Here is a 20504-nt window from a genome sequence, read left to right as displayed (position 1 = left end):
TGATTCAAAAAATCGCATCTTCCCAAATTGAACATCTGCCTCAGACTTACCTACTCGCTTGGTCTTTATGTCGTTCTACAACTTTCTGTCTCCAGCTGAATAATTAACTGTGTCTACCTAAATTTGTGTCCTCTGCAAATTTCCACGTACAATTCAATACCTGCAAATTGTGACCTTAACCATGTGAATTTTATTTCAAGAAAGTAAAGGTTCGATTTAATGTGTTTTATGCGGATTTTTTAAATATAAGGAAATCATCGAGAATTTTCACGAACAAAAACAAAAGTTGCTGGAAAAGTTCAGCAGATATGTGAAGACAAATCAAATTAACGTTGTTCGAGTCCAATGACCCTTCCTCAGAATTTTCAATTTTGCACAAGAATTAATGAACATTTTAAAAATTCTGATGGATTTTGTTTATAGGCGACATTAAGTGTTGCAACGTTTGTAAAAAGGATATAAATGGTGTTATAAATATCATGTGAAATGTATACGGCTTCAGTGTAAGTAAAAACCTAGCACTTTGCAATGCGTGTGAATTACTGCAGGACCCCACCGTCATATATTTAAATGCCTGATGGTCGTCGTCATCAAACAAAAACAACATGTGTGTGTTGTAATTCTGCACAATTCATGAAAAGGAAAATAAAAACCCTTCTGCACCCGATTTGGGTTTTTGTTTCGTACATTGGAAGCTGCCCAGAAGCTGGAACCGCCTCATCAAAGTCTAAATTTGGAAATCTGACGTCTAGTGTGTGATCCTGCGGATTTCTGCGCTTGATTCATTGGAGCAGCCGAGGCTGCGAGCAGTTTGCTGGAGGCCGAAGTGAGCGAAGTAGGAAGACATTAGTAAGACGTTACAAGGCAGAGGCTGATTCATCAGACAGCATCTGACAACAGCGAGGCGTGGTGAGTTCAGGAACCGCGTTACTGCATACTTATTTTACACTTCACTTCAGCTGCTCCAGGCGGGATCCAAGGTAGCATCCTATAGGGAGAAGGAAAGATTAATCGAAAGGTTAACACACACGTTATGTTCAATGGGCGGTGACTGTCGAAATATTGAACACTTGTCATTGCGGGAGAGCTGCGAGGATCTGCCTGGAATTTCACAGCCGAGGGGCGTTAGAGGACACAGAGAGGAGAAGGGGAACCCAAAGACTATCTTTTTTCAGCCGGCGATGGAGTTACCATGACAACTACTGATGTGTTCCCGGAGTTTGCTCCGCCAATATGCGAGCCAGCCGCCGGGCCGGCCCACAAGAAGCGGCGGATGCTGCACACTCTGGCGGCAGTGGCTGTCCTTCTCGCCACCGGCACCACCATAACCAGCCTCAACAAATGCATCTTCGCCGTCTACAATTTCCGGTACCCCCTCCTGCTGTCGGCGCTTCACATGCTGACAGCCATTGTTATCGACTACGCTTTGATCCGGATGGGATTCGTCAACCTGGAGATTAAAGAAGTCACCGGGTTACCTGCTGCTGCTAAATTCAAAGTGTTCCTGCTCAGCTTGACCTTCTGTGCCACCATCGGCTTTGGCAACATGGGACTGAATTGCGTGCAGCTCTCCTTTGCACAAGTGATCTCCACCACTACTCCTCTATTTACTATAGCCATATCAAAGCTCTTTCTGGGTAAGGACCATCACATCCTCAAGTACACTGCCATGATGCCCATCTGCCTGGGAGCATCATTCAGTCTCATGGGTGAGGTGCAGTTTGATCACAAAGGATGCCTCTACATTTTTGCTGCAACTATGTTGAGAGGAGTGAAGTCTATCCAACAAAGTGAGTCAGCTTGTTCTTCTCTGATTTACTAACAGTACCGTGGACAGTTGGGGATGGGGATGTTGGATAGGTGGGTGGGTGCATAACCATTAAGATGGGCAAAAAGAGTTTTGCTTTGTGATGAAAAGAGAAAATTATCACAAGCCTGTCTTGATAGAAGTCTATTGAGGTAGAATGCATCATGAAATTGAGTGAGATTACACTCCTGCTCCACTCTCCAGATTAACATTTTCTTAATCTCCACCAGAATGTTAATAATATATGGCTCAGACAATATCACTTAACAAATACTCTGAGGTGTAGATGGTTACATAAAGCACAAGTGAAAATCCAATTGTGACACCATGGTTGCAGAATAATAGTCTCATGATTCACAGCCAGGAATGATGCAAGTTCGCAAGTCAAGGGTGAAAAATGGGCAGTCAGCTGTGAACCTCTTCCTTTTAGTGCTGCAAATCATCAACCAGGTATCCATCTTTGTTTTGAACGTGCTTAAAGCCTGTATCTCAATTGTCGATCAAGATGATTCTTCCAGGCATTTTATCATCTTTTTATAAGAAAAAGATGATCAAGAATTATTTTCCACTAGTTTACAATTATGAATTCAGTCTCCACGCTTATGCAATATCATCACCACTGAAGTATTTACATTATTGAAATCATTCACTTGTTTATACAACACTTTATTTTATATGTGAGAATACAGAGACAATAATAGGTGCAGTGCATGTGCCACTATGGTAGCTGGAGGAATTGAATTCAATTTTCTAAAAAAAATTCACCAAATCATGAAACTTGCAAATTATTATAAAATCTTAACTGTTTCATCAATACCTACCACCACCATCATCACCACCTTACCTAGTCAGGACTAAGGTGACATATCAAACCTGGTTGACTCTTGACTTTCCTCTGGAGTGCCTGAGAAAACTTCTTTGTCAGTTCAGTCAGGGAAAATAGAGCTGAGTGTCTAATGTTGTGTCCATTTCTGGGCGTTACCTTTAGGAAGGATGTGAGGGCATTGGTGAAAGTGTCGGAAAGGTTAGCAAGAATGGTTCCAAGGATTTGGAATTTCAGTTATGAAGATAGATTGGAGATGTTGAAGCTGTTTACCTTGGCAAAGAAAAGAATTTGGAGAAGATCTGATACCAATTGTAATACTTTGCTGATGAACCAAAATTAGTTAGGATAGTAAGTTGTGAGGAAGATGTAAGGTGTGGTCTGGGATATACGAAGTGAATTTGCAACAACATGACAAGTGAAATATATGTGAATACATGCGAAGTTATTTGTTGGTAGAAAAAAAATGGAAAGACACAATATTTCTTAAATTGTAAGAGGCTGGGAAGAGTTGATGTTCAAAAGGAGCTGGGTGTCCTTGTACTCAAAATTATGAAAGGTCTGGACAAAGTATCTCAGGAGAAGTGTTCCCACTGATGTAAATATTGAGAATGAATGAGCACAGATTTAAAATAATTTGTAAGAAAGCAAATTGATGTAAAGAAAATCTTTTTTTTAATGTAGCAGGGGATTAGAGTCTGGAATGCTCTGCTTGAGACTGTAGTGGAGGTAGGTTGATTTGAGCATTAGAAGGATATTAGAAGAATAATTTAAAATGCCTAATAAGATCATAAGAAATAGGAACAGGAGTAGGCTGTTCACCCCCTTCACATCTGCTCTGCCATTCAACAAGATCATGGATAATACACTATTCCTTAAATCTGTCCTTTCCCCATAACCCTTGATTCTCCTACCGATCAAGGATCTATCAATCACAGCTTTAAATCTATACAAGGTACAAGCCAATGTTCTCCATGGCAAGGACTTCCAAAGATTCTCAGCCCTCTGAGGGGGAAAAAAATGTCTCCTCATCTCAATCTTAAATTAGTACCCCTTTATTCTGACACTGTTCCTCTGTACCTTGACTGTCCTATGAGGGGAAACAACCTCTTAGAATTTACCCTGCCAAGCCCCTTACGAATCCTGTATGCTTTTCAATGAGATCATCTCTCATTCCACTAGTACAGTATCAACTTGTTTAGCCCTTGCTAATAGGACAATCCCTCCATACCAGAGAACATCTGAGTGAACCTTCTTTGAACTACCTTCAATAAAATATCTCCCCCTAAATATACATCCAACACTGCTCAGAATGCTATAAATGTGATCTTACCAGCACCTTGTACAGTTGCAGTTAGACTTCCCTGCTCTTATTTCAAGATGGTTGGAGTATAAGAGTCAACATTGCATTAACCCTCCAGATGTCTTGCTGCACCTGTATGTGAGCTTTCTGTGTTTTATGTTCAAGTATTTCCAAACTCCAGTTGTGTTAAAACTTCTTGGAATTTTCTACATTTAAGTAATAGTTTGTTCTTTTGTTCTCTGTTCCAGAATGAACAACTTCACATTTTCCCATATTGTACTCGATTTACCAACTTTTTGCTCACTTATAGAGTCATAGAGATATACAGCTTTGAAACAGATCCTTCGGTCCAACCCATCCATGCCGACCAGATATCCCAACCCAATCTAGTCCCACCTGCCAGCACCCAGCCCATATCCTTTCAAACCCTTCCTATTCATATACCCATCCAGATGCCTTTTAAATGTTGCAATTGTACCAGCCTCCACCACTTCCTCTGGCAGCTCATTCCATACACGTACCATCCTCTTTTTGAAAAGGTTGTCCCTTAGGTCTTTTTTCTATCTTACCCCTCTCACCCTAAACCTATGCCCTCTCGTTCTGGACTCCCCAACCCCAGGGAAAAGACTTTGTCTATTTATCCTATCCATCTCCCTCATAATTTTGTAAACCTCTATAAGGTCACCCCTCAGCCTCTGACGCTTCAGGGGAAACAGCCCCAGCCTGTTCAGCCTCTCCCTATAGTTCAAATCCTCCAACCCTGGCAACATCCTTGTAAATCTTTTCTGAACCCTTCTTTCCTTTCTCTGTATTCTGTTTCTGTCCCTCTCACATCCTGCCTTTCTACTATTTTTATGTTATCTGAACATTTGGCTACTGTATATTCACTTGCTTCCTCCAAGTCATTAATATATAATGTAAACAGTTGTGGTCTCAGCACTGATCCTTTTGTAACCCCACTGGTCACATACTGCCAACCTGAGAAAGAACACCCTATCCCTGCTCACTGTTTCCTGCCTGGGAGCTAATGTACAAGTTTAGAGGGAGAAAACCAGGAAATGGCACTAAATGAAATACTCACTGCTGCACCATACTAATTCTTTGATTCTGTAACCCCGCTGGACCAGACAAATTATATTTTAGACTGTTAAAATAGGTGGCTATAGAGATAATTAATGTATTGGTAGTTATCTTTTTAAAAAATCTATATTTTCTGGAATTGTTCCTCTATTCTGGAAAATATAAATGTAACTACACTATTTAAGAAAGATGGAATAGGAAGAATAGAGAACTACAGACCTGTTAATTTGACATTAGTAGCAGGAATGTTATGAAGGATATGCTAACTAGACACTTAGAAAGTAATATTAAAAGTAGACAGAATTAACACAGATGTTTGAAAGGGAAATTATGTTTGACAAACATGGAGTTTTTACTTTGAAGATATTGTTTTGTGCCAAATCAAACCACCTCAAAATATACTAAGAAGGTAGTGTAGACGCCAACATTTTCTTATTTTTAAAGGCAAGTGTAAGGCGTTGTGTTTGGTTGTAATTTGATTGAAGCAAAGCACACTTTATTCTCACAATTATAGTTAAAACACAAACAAAAGAAAGAAGAATTGGAATAGTTTAACTCTAGTAGACAATTTAATTACTAAACAGCAACTGTTCCAATACAGTAGCATACCATAAACACACTCTTGGCAAAGGCAAATTCAGTCAAATAGATTGTCTCAAATGCAATTCTCCAGTCCAGGTGGAAAGAACATCAATATAAAATTCTGAGTGAGAGAGAGAACTCAAGCATTTTGCTGTAACAGGGAGAGATGCATATCCCCTTCCAAACCCCAATGGCTATTGAAAGTTAAATTAAAATGATGGTTCTGCAGGAGTATGACCCCACCTCATGCTGGTTCTATTGTTCCAACTTAAGAAAAGACAAGACCTCGCAAATTGTTTACTTTATTGGCTTGGAACAGACCACTTGACACCTTTGTTTCAACCTTGCTTCATGTAAAAAAGGGACAAAATACACCTCTTAAAGCCATAGTATTATCGCAACATAATTTGTACCTCAGATAAAGGCAATCCAGAAAATGTGGTGTAATATGAATTTTCATACTCAATAATCATTGTCCACTTTGTCTCATCACCAGACTGATGTCTCCACTAATATCACTGTAATCCCTGAACTGGTTACACTAATTTGCAGGATCAACTATGGCCATCCACTTGAACCGGAATCGGATAAGCCCCTTAACAAACAGTGACTGGATCCCTTGATGACCTATAATCTCCCTTAACCCCAGTAAGGATTACTCCCCCTTGACTTTCAGATATGGCTATTTGCTTAAATCATGTTCAGTGTGTTTGCTGCATAAACTGCTGGTACATGCTGTAGCTCTGACATTGAGGGTATGCACCAGAGCTACTTGTACACCTCCTGTTCAGTACTCCTCAGTGTGACAAGTTGCATGCCTCTCCCTCTGCAAAGTGCATACCTGCAGTGGCTGGCAGCCTGCAACTGAGCACTGAAGAAGACTCTTTGTGCTAATATAGGCAATGCATGCTGCATAGGCTGGAAGCCTCCAAGTAACCACAAAGTGAGTGACTGCTAAGAAAGTGAGCTAAGAGCCATAAGATGCATTCTGTTCAGATATGTGTGTGTACCTACATACAAAGTGACCTGACTGAGGCATACAAGCAATAGTTGTCCCTGAGCTCCAAAATAAAGACCTGAAGGGCTGAAGTGGGTTTGAATTGGACTGAGATCAGGCATGATAATGTGGTAAGTCTGGTGGTTTGGCTGTGCCCCTTTTGTGGGCAAAATGTCAAGGAATATGGTGACTATGGTAGATGCAGGGACATTATGATGAAGACAGATTGGGTGATGGCCAGGACCAGCATTTGGTGACCTGCAGATATTATATCTGCTATGATTTTTTTTGTTGGGAATTTACACTATCTAAGTTTTCAGGGAGGAGTGGAGAATTAGAAGTGCTGTAAAAATCAGATGAGCTAGATCATTAATGAGATACAAATACCATGGAAATAAGATAGTTACTGCATAATAGGGCATTCTGAAGTTATCATTCAAAGGTGAAGAGGAAAATTTGGAAACAATTTCTAAACGTAATGAGTCTGACTATTTTCATTCTCCTCTTATTTTCCCAACTTTCTTACCATTATCAAACTACTTCAGGTTTGGGAAAATCCTGCCTGTTGTTTTTTTTTTCCTTTAGCGAATGTATTTTTTATGAGGCTATTTGTATGTATTTTTTACTAGAAATAGATGTTCATTGGGCTAATAGAAATAAAAGCAACTGATAAATGAAAAATAGCATCCCTGAAAACCCATGTGTGCAATCCTGGACATTTCCAACATTGAGTGTATGACGTGCTATCATAGTACCATGTCATTTTCATGTATACGATAGACTCGCTGGTTGTCTGCAAAGGCTGAAAAATCACCCATGCTGTTGTGGAAATGATCTCCGCTTCAGAAAGATAATTTTAAAGCCCCCTCACTCCCCTTTGTTGGAAAGATTACTCAAAAGAAAGTGAGTTTTGCCTATCTAGTCTTTGGCCAGGTTGAGAACTCAGAGTGGGGGACACAGCTGCCATGGAAGAGGCATGTTGGCTGCATACAATCTCCTAGAGAATGCAGTATTGTAGTTGGCATTCTCTCTCGGCCAGTTGTTATGTTTGATTCAGGCAAAGATTCCAGATTCATGCCACCAAAGAGCATGATGGAAACTCTCAAACAGACTTAGTGTAGGAGGATGCCAACAAGTCAAGAATATGCAGCCCCAGCATAAAGGCAGACATTATGTATTCTATGATCATCCAGCATGAGGAAGGTTTTAAAAATGTATGAAACAATTGAAGAACCTCTGCTCCTAATAAAGAAGTAAGCTGTTAGACACCTAACTAAAATCATTTAGGTTAGACTTCCATACTCGTAAATGTTGACAATTAGAACTTGACACAAAAATTGCTGATTATTCAGTTTTCTTTCCTCATGACTTAAAGTTGAGTTGATACCTCTATAATTCCTCTATTCAAGTAACAAGAGAATTGGCAAACAAAAAAAAAAAGTATAGGTTAGTTAACTTGAAGTTTGTTATTGAAAAGGTGTCAGAATTGACCATTAAAGAGGTTATCATTGAATACTTAAAAACACTCAAATTAATCAAGAAAAGGCAGCAAGGTTTTGCGAAAGGAAAGGCCGCCTACTTGCGGAGCGTTTCAGAGAACACCTCTGGGACACCCGGACCAACCAACCCAACCACTCTGTGGCTCAACACTTCAACTCCCCCTCCCACTCCACCAAGGATATGCAGGTCTTTGGCTCCTCCATCGCCAGACCACAACAACACGATGGTTGGAGGAAGAGCACCTCATCTTCCGCCTAGGAACCCTCCAACCACAAGGGATGAACTCGGTTTTCACCAGTTTCCTCATTTCCCCTCCCCCCACCTTGTCTCAGTCAAATCCATCGAACTCAGCACCGCCTTCCTAACCTGCAATCTTCTTCCTGACCTCTCCGCCCCCACCCCAGTCTGACCTATCACCCTCACCTTGACCTCTTTCCACCTATCGCATTTCCGACGCCCCTCCCCCAAGTCCCTCCTCCCTACCTTTTATCTTAGCCTGCTGGACAAACTTTCCTCATTCCTGAAGAAGGGCTTATGCCCGAAACGTCGATTCTCCTGTTCCCTGGATGCTGCCTGACCTGCTGCGCTTTTCCAGCAACACATTTTCAGCTCTGAAAGGAAAATCTCCCAGGGGATGCAGTATTAAACTGTATAAAGGGGAGGATGTAATGTACAGTATTTGTATTTGCACAAGGCATTTGATAAGTTGGCACATAAAAGATTACTGCAGAAAATAAGAGCTCACAGTGTAGGGATTAACATATTAGCATAGATAGAAGATTGGCTGGTTGGCAGGAAAACCAAGAGTATGCATTATTGGGTCCTTGTCTGATTTGCAGGATGTTATGTGTAGAGTCCTGCAAGGGTTTGTGTTCATGTCTCAACATCTTACAATTTAAATAAAATTCTTAGATGAGTGGAGCAATAACATTGTAGCTAAATTTGCAGATGAGACAAAAATGCAGAGGAAGGCATGTTGTGAAAAAGACCTCAGTAGTTTGCAGGTTGTATAAGTCGGAGAGTCATTGAATTATACAACACAGAAACAGTCCCATCAGTCCAACTTATCCATTCTGACCAGATATCCTAAAATGATCTAGTTCCATTTGCCAGCTTTTGGCCCTTATGTCTCTAAACCCTTCCTATTCATGTACCCAGCCAGTTGCCTTTTAAGTGTTGTAATTGTATCCATCTCCTTTTGCAGCTCATTCCATACACACAACCCTCTGTGTGAAAATATTGCCCCTTCGGTCCCTTTTAAATCTTTCCCTTCTCACCTTTAACCTATGCTCTTTAGTTTTGGATTCTCCTACTCTGGGAAAAAGACCTTGTCTATGTACCCTATCCAGGCCCCTAATGATTTTATGAACCTCTAAAACGTCATCCCTCAGCCTCCGGGGCTCCAGGGAAAACAGCCCCAACCTATTCAGCCTCCCCCTATAGCTCAAACCTAGCAATCCTGAAGACATCCTTGGAAACCTTTTCTGAACCCTTTCAAATTTAATATAATCTTTTCTCTAGCACAGTATTCTAAAAGTAGCCTCACCAGTGTCCCTTGAATTGGTTAGCAGTTCCTTGGGGGCAGCTCTTTTTATAAAAGAGGCCCCCAACTACAGCAGGTATGAACATAAAATAAAGTTGGGACAACTGTGAGGCTGGTTGTGAACTGACCTTTGTGCTGCCAAATGGGGTCACTGCCACTGTAAAATCCCATCATGTAATTTTAAAAGATCATCTTTTTGAATTTTGTTATGGAGGATATCAGTGTTTTAAAGCTCCATTCATGGAGTAGTTGCTTCTCATTGACTGCTGAATGCTCTTGTAATATCTACTCACAGTTGTTAATACTTTCACACAAATTTTCAGTTGTGTGAATTTTTAACATCAGCTAAAAATAAGCACACTATTAATCTAATTGTTTCCTTCCTGCTTTGTCTATTTTAAATGTCATACTGCTAAATTTGTCCCTGGGTCTGACATTCTGTAATACTGTTATGAATATTAATGCAACACGATAACACTGCTTCATTGTTTGAAGTAGCTCTCGTTAAGGCATTTTAACTGTTAGCTACAAAATAAAAGGCATATATGTATAAAATTGTATTTTAAATATTTGAATATTAGAATCATAAAGCCAAACATACTTCCCCTTCTTCCTCTCTCCATTTTCTGTCTTATTTCATTCTTTTAATATTACTTTTACTCAGTTAATACAACTTACCTTTGATTTACTAAGCATATCATATCCTCACCTTTGAAAAGCCTGTCTTTCCATCTTTCTCTCATTTTTAATTTAGATATGGGATCAGCTCTTTCCATCTGTCAGAAACTGGCTTTGAATCAAAAGCCTGGACACATAAGTCTGACATGGTTGATTCATACAAGCTGATCAGGTTGGAAACTGACTGAGACATGACTACAGAAAAATCAGGACCAGGAATTAAACATTCAACGCACAACTTATTTAGAAAAGACCAAAGTAGAAAATGAAAGATTGAGTAGTTCCAGTTATTTCGATAACATCATGGTAGTAGAAGAAAATGGGTGTAACTATCCTGTATGATTTAAGTCTGTACTTTGAATACCTTTTTATTATCAGTAGGAACATCAATCCATAATTTTTAGTTCTTTCTGGTTGAGTATCATTGCAGTAATGTAAATCCTATTGTTAACAGGAATCTTATATAGTCAAACATGACCCTTAACATTCTGTGGCTGATGCAATATGTTTTGCCAGTTCAGTAACACAGCAATCTTTGAAATTTGTGGGGAGATTGTTGGCAAGCGTCAGTTTTTCAGAATGGTATGGATCATCTATCAATTTTGGGTTATTTGCAGATTTGTGTATATTTCTTTGCAATAAAATTGCTGAGCTATTTACACATGAATATAAATGTCCCCATTAAACTTTTAAGTTATTTTCCCAACAGATTCTGGAGTTATATATCCCAAGATGAAATTGCAAATTACATATTTGCGTGCAATTCTGGTCTCCTTCCTATGTGAAAGATGTTGTGAAACTTGAAAGGGTTCAGAAAAGATTTACAAGGATGTTGCCAGGGTTGGAGGATTTGAGCTATTGGGAGAGGCTTAACAGGCAGAGGCTGTTTTCCCTGGAGCATCGGAGGCTGAGGGGTGACCTTATAGAGGGTCTGTTTCCATGCTGTACATCTCTATGACTCTATCATTACTGTTAAATGGAAAGCAAAATATTTTGAATGTTATTTTCTAGCATTATTGTAATGTCACCTTGTGGTCTTGGAAGGCTGACTACTGTTTACCTAGTTCAACATTTCCCATCTTAATTCAGTAAGCTGCAGCAGCTAACACAATAACAGATGGTGGAGGATTGTTTTTTGGATTGACAGCCAGTGGTGTCTCACAAGGATTGATGCGGAGTACACTGCTTTTTGTCATTTGTATAAATAATTTTGATGTGAACATAGGAGGAATGGTTAGTAAGTTGACACCAAAATTGGTGGTGTAGCAAACAGTGAAGAAGGTTATCTCAGAGTACAACAGAAAAAGTTTTATAAAATCATGAGGGGCATTGATAGGGTGAAAAGGCAAGGTCTTTTCCCAAGGTAGGGGAAACTAGACAGCATTGTTTTAAGGTGAGAAGGGAAAAGATGTAAAAGGGACCTAATGAGCAACTTTTTCACACAGAGGGTGGTTTGTGTGTGGAATGAGCTACCAGAGGAAGTGGTGAAGACTGGTAAATAACAGAATTTAAAAGACATCTGGATGGGTATATGAATAGGAAATATTTGGAAGGGTTTAGGGGGATTCGGGTTAAATGCTGGCAAATGGGACTATATTAATTTAGGATACCTGGTGGGCTATTTCCATGCTGTACAACTCTCTAACTGAATAGCAACTGAGTGTGTGATTATTGTTGCAAATAGTTTCTTTCCTACTCACTCATGCCATGCATTAGAATCTGTACTGCTGCAACTTTAACCAACCTATACATAGTCTGTGATTCAAAGTAATCACATGACGTAAGGTCACTTTCCCTCTGGCAGAGATTTGATATTCAGTGAGTATATTTAGAGCACACTCATTCGAATTGTATGTTCTTATAAATAAATATTGGTCAGGAAATAAATATTAGTCATTTAGTGTGCTGAATCTCATCTAATCACCCATCAACAACAAACAAGCACTCTTTCAGAGCAACACTTTTTTTTCAACTTTCTTCCTATATCTCCTGAAGGCAGTGACAATTAATAAAAATACTGTCTGGTGCCTCTATTTCCTGCGCCTGGTCAAAGTTCTTCATGTGTCTGTCTCGTTAATCACATTGATAATGTCTTTTTGTGGGTTAAGAATAAACAGGTAGTGATTATTAATTGTCTGTGCACATCCTCTACTAGCTGAGACTACCATGAAAATCCTGCCTTCTCAACCTCACCAATGTCTGTCTCTCTCTCTTTCTCTTTCTAGTGAGAGAATCGCTCTGTGATCTTGTGGGAATATAGCAACTTTACTTACATACACACATATATAGGAAACACCTGTAATACTGTATGTGGAATGAGGGAGAAAAGACAGAGGGAGTTGATAAACACTCTCTCCTCAAAAGAAAAAAGCATATAAACTTTGATTTTGATCAGTCTAACTGGCTTGAAATCTACTAAAGTACTCCATACTACACAGCTAATTCATTCCTGTCCTAGCGCAATGTTTTCTCTACATTCACTTCTTCATCTTTGTGGAATTAGTACATTAGAAATGAACCCACACTTTTCCACAAGTCATCACAAATGTGAAACATGACCATTTTAATGACTGGAATGGTTAATGCCTGTCTATGACCACTATTTTAAGATATTTAAAGAAGTATTATGTTTGTAATCCACTAGAAATGTAAATAGAACACAACACAGGCAGACAATAAACTTAAACAGGGGATACTTTATTGTGGGTCCTCAGCTCCACAGTCAGATTTTAGACTTACTCCCCAGCTCCTGCCTCTGGGTCACCTGGTTCACTCTCTTAAAGGGGCAACTCATACCCAACTACTTATATAACACCCCTCCCCCACCCCTTATTTCATGACTCCCCATAATGAAATATAATATTCAGATAACACATGACTGTTATACAGGCATTGCAGCTAACCTGAAAAAGAAAATGACCTTTCATTGTCTATGTTGTCACGATCAGTCTCTCAGCGGGATGGTGATTCCAAGATAATCGTCTCCTTGTCTCAGAAACATTTTTTGGTATAGTCTGCTAGACTTCCGGAAGCTCCTGTTCTTCTACAGATACATCCCATTGGATTCTGGGTAATCCAAGATAGAGGATGGGAAAAAGTTGTGGCTGTAGCAGTCGCTCCTTTTTTTTTTGAGGTATTTTAGGTGTTGAAGATGATTTCCTTGAATTTCAGGAGCGGTAATTACTGTTTTATAAGCTGTTACATTGTTTTGAAACTTTGGGTGAGAATAGATCCAAACAGTGGCACTTTAAAAAGGAGGAAGAGAGACAAAGGCAGAGACCACATGATGCGAGAAAGAAACCTACACTGTTGTCTGACACAGCAGTGAATCTGCACATCTACTGCCTTTGCTGTTTGGGTTCAAGTATCTCTGGACATTGCAGTGCATCTAAGAAAAATTAACAACAGCGAAAATCACACTTGACCTTGGAGGAACCTGTGGGGGAGAGCTCACAGCACGAGAGAGTAGTACATAGTATTTAAGTGTATCCTTGCTGTAAATTTACACTAGCGAGTACAGTGGGTTCTTTTTTTGATTATATGTTTTATTGAGATTTGACTCTTGATTAAATTTTTAAAATATAAAACGTAGTGCTAAATTAGCCTGGAACACTGTAAGACAGTGCTATTTTCTGAGTGTATAGATTGTTAAGGAGCAAAGATGCCCTTTAATGGAGTGATGTGCTGTTCCTGTTGGATGTGGGTGATAAGCGAAAATTTCCATGTTACTGATGATTATGTCTGCAGGCAATGTCGTTAGTTGCAGGTCCTATCAGCTCGCATGGATTGGTTGGAGCAGCTGTTGGAGGCAATGAGGAATTTACAGGAGCTAGGGGTGTGATGGTGGCAGTTATAGGAGGGGAGAAAAACTGTGGATACAGTCAGGTAGATGGGTTAACTCCAGGAACGGTAGGAGAGAGAGGCAGGTAGCACAGGAGTCTCCTGTGGCTATCCTCATCTAAAACAAGTATGTTGTTTTGGAAAACGTAGGGGGTAATAGATTCTCAGGAGAATGTAGCATGAATAGCCAAGTTTCTGATACCGAGAATGGCTCTAATGTAATGAGGGTTATGTCAGTTCCAAGTGATTGTTCATAATAGGGGACACTCTAGTAAGAGGCACAGACAGACATTTTTGTAGTCGACAGCAAGAAATCAAAATGGTGTATTGCCTCCCTGTTGCCAGGATCAAGGATATCTCTGAGAGAGTGCAGAATATTCTCAAAGGGGAGTGGGAAGAGCACATTGGAATTATGCACATTGGAATTAATGACATAGGAAGGGAAAAGGATGAGATTCTGAAGGGAGAAATTAGAAAGTTAGGCAGGAATTTAAAAAGACGTCCTCGAGGGTAGTAATATCTGATTACTGCCAGTGCTGTGAGCTACTGAGGGTAGGAATAGGAGGATAGAGAAGATGAATGTGTGGCTGAGGAGTCGGTGCAGGGGAGAAATGTTCACATTTTTGGATCATTGGAATCTCTTCTGGGGTAGAAGGAAGGATTGTACATGAATTGGAATGGGACAATATACTGGCAGGGAGATTTGTGAGAGCTGCTCAGGAGCATTTAAACTGGTAAGGGGAGGGGGAGGTGGGATCTAGGGTGATAGTGAAGAAAGGGATTAGTCTGAAATAAGGCAGGGCAAGTGACAGCGATGTCAGTGGGGGAGCACGTTGGGGCCAGCAACCATAATTCTATCAGTTGGAAAGTACTGATGGAAAAGGTTAGACCAGATCCAAAAGTTAAAGTTCTAAATTGGTGGGAGGCCAGTTTTGATGGTATGAGGCAAGAATTTTCAAAGGTTGATTGGGGTGGATGTTCGCAGGTAAAGGGGCAACTAGAAAATGGGAAACCTTCAAAAATGAGAGAACAAGAGTCCAGAGACAGTATGTTCCTGTTAGGGTGAAAGGCAAGGCTAGTAGGTGTAGGGAATTCTGGATGACTAGAGAAATTGAGGTTTTGGTCAAGAAAAAGAAGGAAGCAAATGTCATGTATAGACTGCAGAGACTGAGTGGATCCTTAAAAGAATATAAAGGCAGTAGGAAAATACTGAAGAGGGAAATCAGGAGGGCAAAAAGGGGACATGAGATAGCTTTGGCAAATAGGGTTAAGGAGAATTCAAAGGGATTTTATAAATAGATTTAAGGACAAAATGGTAACTGGGGAGAGAATAGGGTGTTTCAAAGATCAGCAGGCAGCAGCTGTGTGGAGCCACAGGAGATGGGGGAGATACCAAACGAGTTTTTTGCATCGGTGTTTACTGTGGAGAAGGATATGGAAGATATAGAATGTGGGGGAATTGATGGTGACATCTTAAAAATGTCCATATTACAAAGGAGGAGGTGCTGGATGTCTTAAAATGCATAAAGGTGGATAAATTCCCAGGACGTGATCAGGTGTGGCCCAGAACTCTGTGGGTAGCTACAGAAGTGATTGCTGGGGCCCTTCCTGAGATATTTATATCATCAATAGTCACAGGTCCTGGAAGACTGGAGGTTGGTTAACGTGGTGCCACTATTTAAGAAAGGTGGTAAGGAAAAGCCAGGGAACTATGAACCAGTGAGCTTGACATCGGTGTTGGGCATGTTGTTGGAGGGAATCCCGAGAAACAGGATTTACATGTATTTGGAAAGGCAAGGACTGATTAGGGATAGTTTGCATGGCTTATTGGGAGGGAAATCTTGTCTCAGTAACTTGAGTTTTTTGAAGAGGGATATGGGCCAAATACTGGCAAATGGGACTCGATTAGTTTAGAATATCTGGTTGGCATGGATAAGTTGAACCGAAGGGCTGTGCATCTCTATGACTCTCTTATTGGCTGTTGTTGCATTGTGGTGGTGCTGTTGTCTTCCCTTTGGGTATGAACAGCCCTGGCTCGAAGAAACATGACTTGGTTGACACCCCTTGTCAAATTGACCGGCTCAGTGTTCTGAGGGATGTTCTCACCCACTCCACCTCTGCTCACAATCTCCCATTCTTGGATAAGGATAGTTTGAAACTTATCAAAACAAAGTAATACTAATTGGGAATCATAAACTTTGCCGTTGACAATCGTTGTTCTCATCAGGTGGTTTGTCTTCAATAATCCATGTCCCATCCCTGTTTACACAACAGCTCTGCTTATTTGCATGGGGCTTATTATTGTTACAATTTAATTAATTGACCTGACTGTGAAAAATTGCTTGTAGCAAACAAAGTCCTATTGCAGTTATATTTCACAATCAACACTGACAGATGAGAAACATGTTTGCTTTTAAATTTATTGAGTCACTTTCATCATTGAATATCATTCAGGAAGGAACTTGTTACCATTACTGGCAAATCAACAGCTAGTGAAAGCAGATGTTATGTATGAAGTTACAGTCCTGATTTTCAGGAAGGATCTCACCCACAGCACCTCCCACACAGTTTGGTTTCATGGTTACTGAATTGAATAAAACATTTCTCAACTTGGGTATAGTCAGCATATATTTTTCCACACTTACTTTTTATGTGCCTTGAGGGAAACATAACTTTTGCTGTGCTGAGTCATTGCTATGGAAACACCGTACAGCTTAGATGCAGTGACTGGTGATTCAAAGAAACTTTTTAATGAGGAATTCCTTGATCTTTGAAAGACACACTTTGGAAACTGCTCAGGTTCATTTGAAAATTGAAATAGATTCCAAAGTGTAGGCTTACATTTGCCGTTAAAAATGCTGGAAAAGTCAGTTCTAAGTATCTCTTTTTCAGCACTCACTGAACTTTTCACTTCCCTTTTTTTGCTTCTGCCTCAGATTCTGTCCTTTGTCCACTTCCTCAGTGCCTCTGCCTCAAGCTCCCCCTTTGTCTCCATTAGTAATATTTTGTTGGTGTTTAATGTAAAATTGTCTATTCCACATTGAGCCCTGTATTGCAACATTCATGATTTTCTATGTTTTCCAGGTATTCTGCTTCAGGAAGAAAAGATCAACTCTGTCATCCTGCTCTATTTGATGTCCATCCCAAGTTTCTGCATCCTTATTTCAGCTGCTTTACTGCTGGAGGGTGGCAATGAATGGGAATCATCGGCCAAGTATGACAACAAACTTTGGATATTCATCCTTCTTAGCTGCCTAGGCTCAGTCCTGTACAACCTGGCAAGCTTTTGTGTCACCACACTTACCTCTGCTGTCACTCTACATGTTCTGGGCAACCTCAACATGGTTGGAAACCTTGTCATTTCACAAGTCCTCTTTGGCAGCGAGATGACTGCGTTAAGCTACGCTGGAATCGGGCTAACGCTAACGGGTGTGTTGATGTATCAGAACTCAGACTTAATAACAGACTATCTGAATTCAAGAATTAGGCATCACGATGAGCAAGACAAGTTAAAAACTGACTGAAAGAAAGTCTTGTGTATAGACAGGAAATGATGTATTTGTAATTCAGTAGAGTTAAATTTTTGCCAAACTGCGGGCAGACAAAATACTAAAGTTATTAAAGTAAAGCACATTGCCTTATTTAAATTCATGTTTTACTCAATATTTTGTCCCATTCAAATGTATGAAGAGTCTGTGACTGGAATTGTATTGAATACATTAGCCCAGATTATTAAAGAGCTCAATTTTTATTTTAAATGTGGTTTGAACATTTGAGGAAAAATAGTTCTTATCACAAAGCCAAGGCTGACCAATGAATGAAGAAGGAATGCTTACCGAAACTTTGGATCTTGGAGTTCAGGTGTCTATGGTTGTTGTCTGGAAGACAGGAAAAAGAAGCAAGGTTTACAATACTCTAGTAAACTGCTGCCCCATGCCCATAAAGCAAGATCTTGTGGTGGAGACAGATATTTAATCTTTGCTTGGCCAACTGAGAATTCTGAAGCCTGACGTTCAAAGCAAAAGTATAAACTAAATAAGTCGTCTTTTTTCCATGGTGTATACGTTATATTTGGCAATGTGGTAATTTCTGGGATTAAATCCTTGATTGATTTAATCCACCAAAAGTTCCACTAGAAATTTTGGATCAGGATCAGCATTAACCTCAATCCAAAGAGGAATAACAACCATCCAGTAACGTATAATGTAGAATCAAATCTTTATAATCAGAATGAAAGAAAATCAAGTTGCAGAAATATGCTCATTTCTACTAGACCCAGTTTTTGGTGTAAATAAGGTTTAAAAATCAACTAAGTAATTCATATGCAAATTGAGCTGTGCAGCTTACTAACCTAAATTGTGGTTTGTTATTCAACTCAATAGTGCTTTTCTCCAAAACTGTTGATTTTCTGTAACTGACAATGTTGAGTATTCTTTTTCAAAAAGATTAAATTAGATTCCCTACTGTGTGGAAATAGGCCCTTCAGCCCAACAAGTCCACACCAACCCTCCGAAGAGTAACCTGCCCAGACTCATTTCCCTACATTTACCTCTAACTAATGCACCTAACACTATGGGCAATTTAGCATGGCCAATTCACCTGGTCTGCACATCTTCTGGAATGTGGGAGGAAACCAGGGCACCCAGAGGAAACTCACGCAGACACTGGGAGAATGTCTGTATGGAGATTGCACAGTCACCCAAGGCCAGAATCGAACCCAGGTCTCTGGCGCTCTGAGGCAGCAGTGCTAACCACTGTGCCACCCTACATTTGTTGTTCTATATATAATACCAAACTTGCATCTGAAGACAATAAAGGGGATCACTGGTGTGTAACCGTTTTGATTTATAATGGTTGTAGAACTAACTAGTACCAAGTAAGATTGTTGTGGTTGTTGGACACCAATCATCTCAACTCCAGGGAACCACAGCAGGAGTTCCTCATGACACCAATGAGGACCAATCACCATTTTCAACTGCTTTATTTTTCCATCCATTGTAAAGACAGAAGTGGGGATGTTCACTGATGATTGTCGATGAAACATAGGCAATGTATTCGATACTGAAGAAGCCTTTGCCCCTTGCAACATCAAGGATCAGGTTGAAAAATGGCAATTAACATTCATTCTACATAAGCCAGCCAACGACCACTTCCAAACCAACCAAGACTGATTACCTTCAACAACAAAAAGCACTGGAGAGAAACTCAGAAAGATTGACAATACCCGTGGAGAGAGAAACAGAGTTAACATTTTGAGTTCTGAGGACAAGTCTTTGCTGGACTTGAAACATTAACTCTCTCTCCACAAATGCAGCCAGACCAGCTGGGTAACAGATTTCCAGCATCCACGGCATTTTGCCTTCTCTTTGTGTATTTCCTTGACGTGCAATAGTATTACATTTGCCCAATTCCCACCGATCTACATCCAGGGGGTTACTGTTGAAGTACTCTGCCTAAATGAATATCAATGAATGAACAAAATAAACAAATAAATAAATAACATAGAAATCAAATTCTCATTTGAAAAACTACTAGTGAATCTGCTTTGTCAATTTTCTGACAGAGCATTCCAGCTCATTGCAAATTACTGTTTTTTAAAAGAAAACTTCCCATCCTCTCCTGGCTACTTTACCAATTATTTTGCATATCTGTGCTATTTTGGTGAACAGTTAGTCATCATGTTTTACTGCGGTTTTATACATTGTGGTTACAAGAGTAGCTCAGAGTCAGTGACACACCTGACAAGAGAATCCAAAGACTTTCCACTGTTTGCCACAAAGCATTTAGGAGTGTGAAAGAATTCTCTCCAGCCTGGATGAGTGTAACTCCAACAACACTCAAGAATTTTCGACACCATCCAGATCAACTAACTTGCTTGACTGACATTTCACCCTGTTTCTTAAACATTCACTCCATCCAACACCAGCAGCATGTGGCTACAAAATACACCATTTACAAGTTGAACTGCTGCCTCCTTGTCAAGGTGCCTTCAATATTACATTCTCACTCTATGATCTCTACAAACTTGTGCAAGGGCTGTCAGCACATACATACATTGTCAATTACAAGTTCCCATCCAAACCACAGGTGTAGAAGGGGTTAATGCTCTGAAAAGTGGTGGAAACAAAAACATATCTGGTTTACAGTGGGTTTAAGAAGGACACTGTTTAGGTGAGCTGAAATCAGTGCATGGATAGGGTAAACGGACAAGGTTTTTTCCCTGGATGGGGGAGTCCAGAATAGAAGGCATAGGTTTAGGGTGAGAGGGGAAAGATTTAAAAGGGACCTTCAGGGCAACTTTTTCATGCACAGGGTGGTGTGTGTATAGAATGAGCTGCCAGAGGAAGTGGT

The 20504-nt window shown here is 40.0% G+C and overlaps 1 protein-coding gene across 1 annotated transcript; it reads left to right on the top strand.

The window, feature by feature from the left end:
* Window positions 1-599: 599 nt before the first annotated feature.
* slc35e4 (solute carrier family 35 member E4) lies at window positions 600-17949 on the top strand. The gene is made up of 2 exons (XM_043715929.2): window positions 600-1790; window positions 17238-17949. The coding sequence occupies exons 1-2, from the start codon at window positions 1193-1195 to the stop codon at window positions 17675-17677; spliced, it is 1038 nt and encodes a 345-aa protein (XP_043571864.1). The 5' UTR covers window positions 600-1192; the 3' UTR covers window positions 17678-17949.
* Window positions 17950-20504: the final 2555 nt, after the last annotated feature.

This window comes from Chiloscyllium plagiosum, unplaced genomic scaffold (genome assembly GCF_037043375.1).
Source record: "Chiloscyllium plagiosum isolate Xiang-an unplaced genomic scaffold, Cpla_swu_hap1 HiC_scaffold_24, whole genome shotgun sequence".
Lineage (NCBI taxonomy): Eukaryota > Metazoa > Chordata > Chondrichthyes > Orectolobiformes > Hemiscylliidae > Chiloscyllium > Chiloscyllium plagiosum.
This window is presented reverse-complemented; position numbering and strand designations above follow the sequence as displayed.